The 13,762-nt window shown below is 49.3% G+C and overlaps 1 protein-coding gene and 1 long non-coding RNA gene across 3 annotated transcripts in view; both read right to left on the bottom strand.

Moving 5' to 3' along the window:
• MAF (MAF bZIP transcription factor) overlaps positions 1–1,906 on the bottom strand; it is a 4,745-nt gene extending 2,839 nt beyond the window's left edge. Inside the window, exon 1 of the mRNA XM_029205216.1 lies at positions 95–1,906. Coding sequence (XP_029061049.1) covers positions 95–685 — 591 coding nt within the window. The 5' untranslated portion in view covers positions 686–1,906. The remainder of the gene's footprint in view (positions 1–94) is intronic.
• A 51-nt stretch (positions 1,907–1,957) lies between these two features.
• The window catches only part of LOC114902768, a 221,835-nt gene continuing 210,030 nt past the window's right edge, over positions 1,958–13,762 (bottom strand). For both annotated transcript variants that reach the window (XR_003795599.1, XR_003795598.1), the window contains exons 10-12: positions 13,329–13,526; positions 6,921–7,110; positions 1,958–3,174 (exon numbers count right to left, since the gene is read on the bottom strand). This is a non-coding gene — a long non-coding RNA (uncharacterized LOC114902768). The remainder of the gene's footprint in view (positions 3,175–6,920; positions 7,111–13,328; positions 13,527–13,762) is intronic.

Genomic DNA, 13,762 nt, shown 5'->3' with positions numbered 1-13,762 from the left:
GCAGAAGGCGCACCTGGAAGACTACTACTGGATGACCGGCTACCCGCGGCACTGAAAAAAAAAAAAAAAAAAAAAAAAAAAGGTGGTGGTGGGCCGTCGGGTGATGGTGGTGGCCGGCGGCGTGGTGGTGGTGGTGGTGGTGGTAGTGCGGGCCCGCGCCGCTCTGCGCGGCGGCCGCGGCGATCACGGCGGACACCACGGCGGCGGCGGGGCCCATCTCCTCGCCGCTGCCGCCCAGGGAGGCGCCGGCGCCGGCCCCGGCCGCCGAGGCCAGCTGCTGCGCCCCGCGCGCGTAGCCATCGAAGCCGCCCTGGAGCTGGTGGCTGTTGCTGATGAGCGCCTCGACCGCGTCCTCGGGGCTGAAGCCCAGCGCCTCGGGGTTCAGCTGCTGCGGGTAGCCGGTCATCCAGTAGTAGTCTTCCAGGTGCGCCTTCTGCTCGCTGCCCGAGCCCGGGCTGGGCGCCGAGAAGCTGGGGGAAGGGGGCACCGAGCTGCACGGCGTGCTCATGGGGGTGGAGGACAGCGAGCCCCCGGCGATGAGACGGCCACACTGGCTGATGATGCGGTCGGTCTCCACCGGTTCCTTTTTCACTTCAAACTTCATCAGATCGAAGTCATTAACATATTCCATGGCCAGGGGACTGGTGGGCAGGTCGGAGTTGCTCATTGCCAGTTCTGATGCCATTCTCCTGCCGCCGCCGCCGCCGCCGCCGCTCCGCCAGATGGGCTGCAGGAGAGGGGCCAGCGGGCTGTGCTGGGTGGCCAGCGGGTGAGCCAGCTTGCCGGGCTGGGGCGCTTCTAGCTCGCGCGGCGGTGGCTGGCCCGAAACCTCCGAGCGCGCACACACCCCCCCCGCCCTGCCCGCGCCCCCCGCGCCCGCCCTCCCTCCCCCCTGCTCACGCCAATGTGCTTGCTCGCTCGCCCCGGCCCCTCCTCGCCTGCTCGCCTCCTAGCGCGCCGAGCCGGCGGCTTCAGGCTCGGGAAGGTCCTCTGCGGGCTGCGGTGGCGGCGGCGGCGGCGAAGCCAGAAGAGCCCGGCTGGGTGCGCGGCGTCCCCCGCTCGCCGCTCCGCTGCGCGTTTTGCATAAGGAGTGCTCGCCTCGCCGGCCCGGGCTGCAGGCGGGGCGCGCGCGGCGGCCGCTCGGGGCTGGAGGCGCGGCGGGCCGCTGTCCGGGCGGCGCGGGCCTTGGCACAGGGGAGTTAACACTTCATGCTTCTCGCCTCCTCTTCTGCCTGGCTTTTTTTTTTTTTCCTTTCCTCTCTCTCTCTCTCTCTCTCTCTCTCTCAACCTCGCGGTCTTCCTCCCTCCGTGCCAAGTGCAAGACAGAGGTGCAGCCGGGCTGGAGGAAAGGGAGGGGGGAGCGGAGTTCTTTCTTGCCTTTTTTTTTTTTAAAGCGAAATAGCGAAGTCCTGGGGAAAGGCGAGGCGGAGAGCACAAGGGGAGAGGCCGAGCCGACGAGCAGCCCGAGCTACAGCTCGAAGATGAAAAAAAGATTTTAAAGCCTCTGATCCAGCAAGAAGAGTTTAAAGCAATTGCTGAGTTTTATAGCACTTGTGACGTCAGGCCCCAAAGGGAAATTGACTGGTACTCCGGACCAATGGGAGGCGGCGAGAGCGGCCGCGATTAGCATAATATAGAAACAAGGAAACTTTTCCGAGCTGTCAATCAGAGTCCAATCAGCTGACTGTCAGCTGGGACTGGCCGTCTTAACCCTTCCTGTGCCGCAGCCTCCTCGGGAGGTTGCAAAGCCCGGCGCAAAGTTTGGTGCAAGAGGGGAAGGAGCTTTCCAGGGGGACTGCGGAAACCCGGGTGGACCGGCAGGACGGTTGGCTTTACTTCGGAGCGAGAAAGGCCTGCCTTCCGGAGCCCCAGCTCGCCCGCCACTCGCTCGGCCGGGATTGGCCGCCGCCCCCCCCCCCCCCCCCCCCCCCCCCCCCCCGCCGACCACCATCCCCAGGGTCGTGAATTCACCGGGTAGCTTTTTCTCCTTGCTCCACCTTCGGCACCCAGGTGTCCACCCGGGGGACCTTCCTTCCCCCGAGCCTGGCAGTGCCCGGAGCTCAAACTTGGCCCAAACTCTTTGTCCCTCTTCCCGGTGGCCGCGCGCGGGTGTGCAGGGGTCCAGACGGCGCGGAGGACGTCGCCCCGCCGCGCGCCTGCCGGGGCGGTCTGGAGTCGGCGGAAAGAGAAAGCGCGCTTTATCACCCTCTTTTAAAGGAGGTGAACTAAGTTGTTCGGGAGCCATTCCGCGCGGGGGCTGGATGCCCGCTGGCGTCGCATGCCCTTGCGGGGGGAGCGAACTCCTCCGCGAATTAACTCCGGGAAAGCTCGGAGTCAGGTCAGCCCGGCTCACCCTCCGGCTTCCGACTCCGGCCCGAGTTTGGCCTTTGAGATTCATTTCTCTCTCCCCCCGCTCACTCACTCACACACACACACACACACACACACACCCTTATGAAATCTGACTCCTGTTTATCAGGGTCCCGCGCGCCCTTTGCACTTTTACGTTTCACTTAATTATTTCAGACTTGATCGTGGCGTGGAACAAGGGGTACAAAAAAAACAAACACCCAGCCTTCGCCAGCTCCCCTCGAAGGGTTAAATTTTAAACGGCGGTTTCTCGGACGGGCCCGGAAACCTAGAGTGGGGGTGGGGTGGAGTGGAGTGGGGGGCTGCATCTCCCCCTCGGGGTCGCGGATGCTACTGACTATTCAGTTTTCTAGACCGATCCTTCTAAAGCTTACGCAAAAAAGAAAAAGGAAGGAAAGAGAAAGAAAAGAAAAAAGAACCAACAACTCTGTTTCTAAGATTTTAAAGCGATAGACCAGATGGAAAAGCCGAGATTGACTTGGGGGGAAGCAAGAGTGCGTGAAGCCGACCCAGCGTTTGAAAGACCAGCCCGCCCTCTTGGATGTTGGACTGTTGATTCCTCCAATTAATGAAATGCATTTGGTGTTAATCATATTTATCTTATTTTATGGGACGGGGGGGGGGACGCTAGGACGGTGCATTAAAAAAAAAAAAAATTCTGAAAAGCCTGCACAACGATCGAAGAGTGAAAACTATTGTTGGACCGACTTGGTTTTTACCTCAACAGCGCCACCTTTCGGCAAAGGTCAGTTGAAATTGATCCGTGTCCAGTTTTGTTGATGAAATGAAAAGAAGCTGGTTTCCCTAGGTGGGAGGAGAAAAGAGGCACAGAAAGTTAGTTTGACTGCAGTGGGAGAACCCGACTTTGTTAGGAAAGGGGCTGAAGGCAGTGCTGGCAGGTGCGAGAATCATTTTTCCCTACCACCCCCCTTGACTGTGAATACAGAGGCCAGGGGACCCAGGAGCCTTCCAAGTGTAACTATGGCTGAGAGGCTTATGCAAGAGGATCCCATGTAACAAACAGGGCCCCAAACCCTTTAAAAGTGCCAGGATGGATTTTCGACGGGCTTTATGGCAATATCAATAGAATTAAAGTTACTTGTAATTCAGTGATAAATGAGATGTCTCTAGTAAGTAAGATTAAGTGCAGTGCTATAAAGTTGCTTATCTGAAAAGTAATTCTCAGAAAACCTGACTTCTGACACTTAGTCATATATTAAGCCAGCTTCTTGAACACTGCACTTCAGAATGCTCTCACCCACCGGACAGCATACTTTACTATTTATAACGAGACCTTAGGTGTCACTCATTGGCTTCACACACCAGATTAGACTTGTGTTAATTTCTCTCATGCTGGCAGCCTTGGGTTTCAGCAAACCCTGGAATCCCTAACGAGAGATTCCCCAAAACGTTTGTAGGCGCATCGTTACCCTAAAAGGACAGCACTGTTGCTGTTTTCTAGAAAAGCACTTTTTCTTTTCATCATCACTGCAGAGAAGCTGTTTATATGGGTAGTTTTGGTTTTATGGGAGTACTTTGTCGGGATGGAATGAGGTATGTCTATTACCAGTTTGGGGAAGAAAGAGTGAAGATTATGTCAATATTTATGCAACCTAACAGAATTCCTTTGCTTTCCTCCTCTCAAACAGTATTTCACCTAGTAATGAAGTTAAGGGATTACAGCGTATGTATTCAGAGGAAAATTTACTGCTTAAATTACATAAACATATCGTGTCATTAGCATTGTCTATAGCAATACTTTTCTAAGCCTTTTTAAAATCACTAGCCACAAATGTCTGAAGTTTCTATTTTGCATGTAAAGTATGAATTTCAGCATGCTTAGGAAGAAGTAATTCAGTTTTTACGAGAATTTTTTTCTTTAATCCTTTTGCATCACAGTTTTGGTAAAAGCTGTGAGATACGATCCCTGCCTTTCATGAAAGTATTTTTGGTCAGGAACACTGAAACTGCTACACTTATAAATAAACAACATTTATAAACAAAGTTCACCAATGAGGAAGACCATGAGATATAGATTCATGGCCATGCACCTAATTGTTGCAATTATGTGTCATTTCTAGATATTAAATACCCATGTTTGGTCAGATAAATGTATTATTATCTGCACATTTTTATGGTTTATTTTTGTACACTGCTGTCAAACCAGACAGGGTATCTTTTTTTTTCTCTCATTGCAGAATCTTTTATAGTCTCTCATTTTCTCTTGGAAAAAAAAAAAAAAAAAGGAAGATCCGAATTATTTTTTAGACGTGGAGCAGCGGTGCCCTCAAGCTTATAACTTAATTCTCATTTTTGTCCTTTTTCCTTTATTATTTGGTGATTCACAGGGGTGTCTAAACATTTACAGTCTTCTGTTAGTGGCGTTTCTCTTGTAACAATTGAGCTCTCTCATTTTAATTAGTACTATTCAGGTTTTTGAGTCTCTACAATTATAGCAGGCCACATTTCTTTAGATTTCTTTGCTAACATTGTTTGTTTCACTTTGCTCCAAGCCAATCTAATCCAAATACAATATGAACTGTGCCTTCTTACTGCTTAATACTCCCTTGCTATACATACTCTAGTAATCTCTGTAGAACAATACAGAGTAATTTAGAAACCATGCGTTTGTCATTATTGACCAGTTCAAACCAGTAGCATTCAGGTTCCTGAAAGCAGTGAATCTTTATAGAAGAATTTGCGGGAGGGAGGAGGGCATGGGTCGGATCACGTAGGAGATTGTGAAACCGTAACATCAAAAACACAATTTTGGTTTCATGTCAGTACATACATAATAACTTTTTGCAAAAAAAACTATTTTAAATCCTGTTTACGTCCAAATTATAATGATTAAAAGTGAAAGATAATATAGTTTTCCTGATTGTGAGTTACAGCAACTCAGGTATATCATGTTGGAATCAGACGTATATAATCTAAAAAGAACAAGATGCATCAAGGGTAGTGTCTGAACTCTTTTTATCCAGGAGCTGATTTTACGGTGCAGAACTAACCAGTGTCCACTGAGTTTCACTCTGAAACCAACTAAATCGATTTGAGAAAAGAGTTGTTCAGAGGAACTGAATGATAAGGCATGGAGTGTTGTTCCTAGCTGTAGTGTTAGAGAAAAATCCTTTCAGCAGTCTTTAGTGAGCAGGGCAAGTAAGTCAGAAATCACTGTTAGCAGATTCATGGACGAAAATTAATCGAATCAGACGAGATAATCTGATAAGGGTAAAATTGCTGAGGAAACAGTCTTGCCTCATATTGGAGAATGTGAGACAACAGTCTGATTACTGGGAGTCGTTATGAATAGGTGAATTATGTGCTAAATAATCATCAGAGTAAATCAGCATTTATTAATTCTTTTCTCTTTAAGCAATTCACAGTTGTAAGTTAAAGCCGCTCTCTCTTTGAAGACACATCTTCTATAATTTTTATTAGAGGTAATTTATTATTTGCATTACCTGTATTTACTTCATAATTGAACATTTTACATTCAAATTTATGTAATGCATTATGCCTGAGAATATATTTCTGCCTGATTAGCATAAATAGTCACTTACCTCATGAATTACTAACAAAGTTTATCTTAAAATATAGGTTTTTTTTTATTAAGTGGAACACAAACATATGTACAGTAAATTCTGATTTTCCAGTGCAGTTAGAGAACGGCTCACGTTTGGTTTCGGGGAAGGCAGGCCATCAGAGGAGGGGAGTAATCGTGAGGAGAGAGCGAAAAGTAGACAAATGGCATCTGGAGGTTTCTTTGGGGGGGGGGTTATCATTTCGATGGGGGTATAGGCCTGGTGCGGGTGGGCAGCGGGACGAGGGCAGAAGAAGGGTCTGGGGTCTTCATACACTGTTTACATTGTTTACTGGAAAGTGGATTCTGAAAAAAAACCCCACAACTCGTCACCTGTGCCTTTGTGAAGGACCCTGGTAGCAAGTGCTCGAGTCTGGGGTCTTGTTTGTTTTGTCTGCTTGTTTGTGTCAGAGAGTTCTACCTTAGAACACAATACACATCATTTAGTAAAATTCTTGTTTGTTTTGCACCAGAGATGTGGAAAAGCCAGATGTTTTCTCAAGTGAGAATTCCTGGGACAGCCTCCCAGATTTCCTCCAGCTTTCCTCCCTCCCTCACCCGACAGACACCCAGTGTGGCCTGGCAGACAGGACGTGATTGATAATAGCTCTGTGCACACACCGGCATTTGAACGAAAGGACTTCTTCGGGGTTTAGGCACCAGATGGAGATCCAAAATGATGGGGCCTCTTTCCTACTCTCGCCATTCCAAATCAACAGATTTCCACGCTTGTTGGTTTTTTTCCCCTTCTTTCCTTTTTTCAGGCCATGGACATCTCCCTAGCTTTTTCTTTTCCTTCAATTAGGAACCACTTGCAATTCACCATTCCATTGTTACCCTTTTTGATCCTACTCATGGCTGTACCACACAGGGAACTTGTCTCGAAAGCATTCAACCCTTCAAAGATTTACCGTGCTGAAATCAGAACTGATTTTTTTTTTAAAAAGGCAGGAATAAAGAAACGAACCTGATACTGGGACAGTGTCTGTTCAGGATGTGTCTTCTGTGCAGGGGAACCCAGGGGACAGGCTGGTGGTCGTGCTGCCTCTGTAGAGTTTTGGTCACTCTCCTTCCTCCCCCTGGGTCTGGGGTGACTCTTAGGTCCTGTTCCAGAGGCATTTAGCAGCCACTCGGCCTGGGAGCTGGAACCTGGAGCTCTAGAAGACACAAACCAAACTTAAATACGTGTGTGCTGACTGCGAGAGTGCGCTGATGCAGGCGATTTCTCAATCTGTGTGTTTCTCAGTTTGTTTGGCTGGACCTGAGAGAAGAGATCCCTTGTGGCCTGTGTTGTATCTTTGTTCTTGGTTGCATCATGGGTTTTGCTGAACCTTCTCGCGTGTTGTTCTGTGCAGTGAAAACAGCAAACTCGCCCAGTGACACCCTCACGGCATTATCCATCATGGCAGTGTTGCTGGTTGAACAGAGAACTGAGTGAAACATCCCCGCCCCTAACCCCCAATAAAAACGAAAGTCCAACTTATAGACCTTTTGCCAGTATTCTTATTTTGTCATTTTATAAACAGCGATCCATGCTCTTGGTTAAATATAAACATTTGAACAAGACAGAAATGGGAGGACATCAAACAAAAGAACCACAATTCCTCATCTCCACTCTGGTCCCCTAATCGTGGTCTCAGGTGTGACCATCTATGACAGCTGGGGTCCGGGTGGACACTCTTTACAGAATGGAATCGTAGCAGGCACGCCATGCTTCACGCTATGCTCCCGGCAACACACGCACCCTAACCATCTCAAAAAGCAGCTTGGGGCACTCCTCTGTTCTTTGGCAGAATTCACTTCGGAGAGGGGCCCAGGAAAACATTTTCATTTCTTCTAAAATCAGAGTTAAAGAAACGAAAATCATCTAGCATGGATTCTGTCAGTATACAAACAAAGCCATAAAATTTAATTAAGTTTTCTTGTGGAAGGAGTGCATGGAAACCAAAGCACGTAGCACCCACACAAGTCCGTGTGTGGTCCTGACAGCATGTACTTGATTACCTCCAGTGATTGGGTGCTCACTACCTCCCTATTTAACCTTCTATCTTCCCACAGTCCTGAGACTGTCAGGAGAGCTGTTTGTTTGTTTGTCTGTTTGTCTACTATCAAGTCATATCCCTTCTTCTCTACATGAGTCTTGATTTTATACACTCAAAATCCTTTGGGGATTATACACTTACATCCTTTGGGGGCTCTGAGGAGTAGAAGACAACCACTATGACACCCTCTCCGTGCCTTTCCTTTTCATTTCTAGACATAGTCAGTGCCTTTAGCATTTCCACATATGCCTGCATTTCAAGCGCCCCTGCCTTGAGGTCACTGCCCCCACCTGAGGGTTCAGGTTCCAGAGCTGAACTCGGATCCCCAGGCTGTAGCCCCACCCTCTGCCTCCTTGAGCTGCAGCCTGTCTGCTCCCCATGCTAGACCACAATTTCCCGACCTCTCCGGCAGACACATAACACCAGGGACTCATCGAGCACGGCCCCAGGCCTTTTCTCCTCGTATTTCCCCTGTCCTCTGTTTGTGGGCTAACATTTTTGAGCCCAAGCACGGAAACATACAACGATCCCCCTAGGGTCCATCTCATTCGATCAAGACTGTTCCCTGCTGCCTAAATCTCTTTGAATCTAGGATGTGCCATCGACTAGTTTTAATTCGCTTCCCACCTTTGCACCAGCTGCAAATGAAACTGATGCGCTTAACCTCTCAGAAGCAGGCCCCTCACCTGCAAAATGGGAGGTGGGCAGGATCAGAGACTGTGCCTGTGAAGTGGCTTTCACCACATGAGGCCACAGGGCAGCTGTATAAATGGCTGGGGACCTCTGCACTTCTGACCCTCCCCCTGACCTGCTGATGACAGCATTGCAAGGGACCGAGCCCCTCAGCAACCCAGTAGAGACGGCCCCTCCCAGTCCCCCCATTATACAAAATGACCCACTGGATTATTCGAGTCCCCTAGTGGACATTTAAAATTAAATGGGCCTAGAACATCACCAAATCAACAGGGAAATGCAAGTCAAAGCCACAATGAGATATCACCTCACACCTGTTAGGATGGCTATTATTGAAAAGACAAAAGATAACAAGGGTTGGTGGAGATGTGGCAAAAAAAGGGAACCCTTGTGCACTGTTAGCAAGAACGTCAGTTGGTGCAGCCACTGTGGAAAACAGTATGGAGGTTTCTCAAAAAAATTAAAAATAGGACTACCATATGGTCCAGCAATTCCACTTACGGGTATATGTCCAAGGGAGATGAAATCAGTATCTCAAAGAGATAGCTGGACTCCCATATTTATCACAGCATTATTTATAATAGTCAGGATATGGAAACCGCCTAAGTGTCCATCCACAGGTGACTGGATAAAGATAATCTGGTATACATATACAATGGAATATTATTCGGCCTTAGAAAAGAAAGAGACCCTGACATTTGTGACAACATGGATGAATCTGGAGGACATTATACTAAGTGAAATAAGCCAGACACAGAAAGACAAATACTGTGTGATCTCACTTATATGTAGAAACTTAAAAGGTCACACTCACAAAATCAGAGATTAGGATGGTGGTTATGAGGGATTAAAGGATGGAGGAAAATGGGGAGAAGCTGATCAAAGGGTACAAAGTGTCAGTTATGCAGGATGAATAAATTCTGGAGATCTATTCTACAGCATGTTGGCTGTAGTGACCAATACTGTGTTGTATATTGAGTACCGTAATTTGCTAAGAGGGTAGATCTTAAGTGCTCTTAACACACAGACACACACACACAGACACACACACAAAGAAGATGGTAACTATGTGACGTAATGGATATTTTAACTAGCTTGATTGTGGTAATTATTTCACAATGTATACGTATACCAAAACACTACATTGTGCGCCTGAAATATATACAATTTATATTTGTCAATTATATCTCAATAAAGCTGAAAAAAAAAAAAGGAATTGGCCTATTTGGTAATTGGAATAATTTTAAACTAACTTACCCCATCTGGATGTCCTATACCCACCCTTCTAATCAATTCTAAAATTACATTCTTTTTGGTATAGACAGAGCTCCCCGTCGCAGATGGCAGATGACTTAGACAACTGTTTGAAGTTTCACCTGCCCTGATCTTTGTAAACCTTCGCCCTGTCAAAATATAGTAGTTGTCCAAAGCTGGGACCTCAGAGACTAATAAAAAATAGATGTAACCTAGAAAAACTAAGCAGAAGAACTCTGTGTGTGTATAAAAGCCTCTTAGCGATCCATTCCTTCCCCCCTGGTTTTTTTTGTTTCGATCACCGCCTTTCCTGCCATTTCCCAATGCCAGTTTTGAAGCCGGGAGGCTCCAAGGCATTTTCTTTCTTTTTTTTTTTTTTTAAAACATCTTTATTGGAGTATAATTGCTTTACAATGGCAAGGCGTTTTCTTGAACAGAAGAGTTCAGAGTTGCCAGTGTCCACCTTTGAGCTGCAACTGGTTCCCCCAGGTCTCTCTTGAAAGGATCTCAATGTGCAGGCTTTCGCAGAATCTGCCCTTCTTGGTGCCCATCTCACCGCCTTGCAGAGGAAGCTGGGCATGAAAGCAGGAAGGAGCCGGTGGGTATTTATGACCTGCTCTCTGGGGTCTCTGTCCTGCCTGAGAACGTGGTGCTGGCTGCTGCAGGAGACTCGGCCGGGGATCGTCACCGGGGCTCCGGGGGAGTGATGGGGACTCCCCAGGCGAGCGTCACCGACTGTGGCCTCCAGGCTCTGTGAGGAGCTGCTAATCGGGGCTGAGTGATGTGGGCGCTGGCCGGTTGGGAAAGGTGGGTCGGCATGGAGACGGGCTGCTGATTCACCCTCTGACCTCAGCAAAGCTTCCCTGTCTTCTCCAGCTCATTTTTCAAGCTGAAAATGGGCTGGACTGCACGAAGACGTTAAAAAACAAATCTGAATTGCACGGAGGGAATGTTCTCGGCCCTTTGAGGCTGAATACGGGCTAGGTAAGCATGGCCCAGATACCCATATGCACAGACAGAGCTGACATGCTGTGATGCTGTAAAGCACTGGTGGGTCTCAATGACAAGGTCACAATATCGTTGAGGTCAAAATGACAGAGCCAGTGAGGTGGGGCAGAATGGGAGGGCCAAAGCCTCCTGCATCTCCAGGCCAAACGATGCTGGGCTTTTAGGTCAACGATGTTCAGAGCCTTTAGTGGCCGAGCAGTGAGAAGGTAAAGCATGGATTTCTGAGGGTTGCTGAGCCAGGAGATGCTGCCCTTTGGCAGCAGGCCGACATGGGGTCTGAATCCTGCTTCATCCCAGGTGTGAGACCTGGGCAAGTTGTTTGACCCAGGCTCTGGGCCTCAGCCTCCCCCTGGGTCAAAGGTGGAGAGAGTTTTTGTCACCACGATGAGCATGGGTACCCAGTGCCTGGCATATGTCAGCCAGTCCCCTGGTGAGTGCTCAAAAGAACTCATCTCTTAGTACGTGCCAAAGGCCGTGCTGACGTCCTACGTATACCGTTTCCATCTATGGCGCCTCGTGCATTCGAGGGTCTCAGGAAACGTTTTCCCTTCTGTCTTTTCTGCTCCTGCCTTCAAGCCGTAGTCACCCCCAAACCTGGCAGAGTTCCTCTTTCTTTCCCTTTCTCCTGAGATTTTGTATAATTTCACCCACCTGGAACTCCACGCCACCCCCCACCCCCCCGCCATCTTCCCTCTGTCCTATCTCCTGGCTAATTCTGATCCTTCTTCAGGTCTTGGGTTTCCTCTTAAAAGCCTTACCTGAGTCCTTGTGCCAGTCCACTAGCCCCAAGGTGGGCTAGGTGTCCGGTCCCTGTGCTCACTGCCTCTGAGCCCTCATGGTGCCACGTGAATTCCCCACCTGCCCTGTAAGTGTCCTGAAGCCAGGACGACAGCTCTCATGTCTCCAGCTTCTTCGCCTACTGCAGTGCTCTGCACACAGTAGGTGCTCAATACATATTTATTCAATGAAAGTGACTACACGAACATTCCGGTTCCTCGCCTTGCTTTCTGAAGTGCTAAGGCACACAAAATGTCCTGCCAAGTGTCCCAGAAAACGCGCCTCTAAGAGGCGCCAGGTGGCTGCTATGTTGCAACAAGGCAGTCCCCACACTCACCTCTCACTCGTCCAGTGGCGCATCCCTCAGTTACCAGGGTGCTTATCTTGTTCCCTCATCGGCCTACGTCTTCCCGAGCTGGAAGTGGGTGGAAACATGGTGGAGATGTGCGGGCCCTGGAACTGAGGTGGAAATCAGCAAGTCTTGCTGGCATGGAATTCGGGATGAACGGAGGGAAGTGATTAAATACGCCGGTGTACCAAGGTGTGCCACCCGTATTCCAGCACTGGCTGCCACCACCGAAGCAGGCCCCATTCCAGCCTGGAGTCACAGCTGCCTCCCCAGGGCTTCGAGGGACACGGACACTCTTTCGTCACCTTCAAATACGAAAGCCCGCCTGCCCCCATTTCTACATGCCCAAATCGTGCTCATCCCCCAGGCGCAGCTCTGGCGCAAGGCTCCATGGAGCTCTGACCGCGGGGACTGGCTTCTGATAAGCATTTAGTAAAGGTCGGTCGTTAATGCAATTGCCGCTGCTTCCAGAAGCCGTCTCCGACTCCCGCCTTTTCTTTGTGGATCCCCGCAGGTGCATCTTGACCTCCCTTCTGGAGCCTTCTGGAGCTCTGGGAGCTCATGGTGCAGTGGTTGGGCAGAACCGGGTTCAAGGCGGGCTTTTGCTACTTCCTCGCCGTGTGAGCTCTGAGTCCTTTATGTGCTCCTCCAGTCCTGGTCTTCAGCACATGCTGGGGCGCCAACTATTGGCCCTCTTGGTGTTGCAGGTGAAAACACTGTGACCTAAACTGAATTAAGGAGAAAGGGACCTTATGGGCCCACGTGCCCAAAAGGTGCAGGAACAGAGCTGGTTGCAGGCAGGAGCCACACGATGTCCTTGGCACTGGCTTCCTCACGCCTCTTGTGCCTGGACTCCAGGCCAGGGCTCCCTGTGGGAGCAGCTCCAGCTCCAGCTCCAGCAGGTCCAATGGGAGCCGGTCTGAGTCCCCAGTTGGGCACATGAAAGTCATGGCTGGGGTCGAAGTGGTCTGGCTCATGTGACTGGTTATCCGCCCACCCCGATCCAACCCCGGTGGCAAAGGGATGAAATATGCTGACTGACTCAGACTTAGACTCAGAAATGGGGTGGGCAGGGACGCGGGAAGTGAGTCTGAGTCTGAGTCAGTGAGCATACTTCATCCCTTTGCCACAGGGGTTGGACGGGCAGGGACACGGGAAATCACGGCGTGTGACGGAGGAGGTATCCTCCTTAGCATGGGGCCCCTCACCAAACGACAACATGACCGGCAGCCAGAACGAACGCGGTACTCACCCGGGCCCTGCCCTTGGCTTTAGCTCACTCGCTCTTCACAACGGCCCTCAGGGATACGTGCTGCTATTTCCATGTAGCTGAGAAGGAAGCTAAGGTACAGAAACGTGGCGGAGGTTTTCCAAGGTCTCTCAGCTGGTGAGGGGTACAAGGTATGAATCCAGCATGGCGGCAAAGTTCATGCTCCAACCATCTTATTATCTATTGTGAGAGGGAGATATACCAGAAACACATAGACAACAGATACTGTAAGATACTATATAATGTAATGTGGTATAGCATAGTATCATATAAGTTAGTATAGCATTATATAATATAATATAGCGTTGTATGTAAAATCATATCATATATTATATCAGGAAAGGCATTGGGAAGTGGTCCATTTTTTTTTTTTTGGTTGTGCTTCTCGGCTTGTGGGATCTTAGTTCCCCAACCGG

Source organism: Monodon monoceros, unplaced genomic scaffold (assembly GCF_005190385.1).
Source record: "Monodon monoceros isolate NGI ecotype Baffin Bay Population unplaced genomic scaffold, NGI_Narwhal_1 Super_Scaffold_10, whole genome shotgun sequence".
NCBI lineage: Eukaryota > Metazoa > Chordata > Mammalia > Artiodactyla > Monodontidae > Monodon > Monodon monoceros.
Note: the sequence above shows the minus strand (reverse complement) of the source record. Positions and strands in the feature narration are given on the sequence as shown.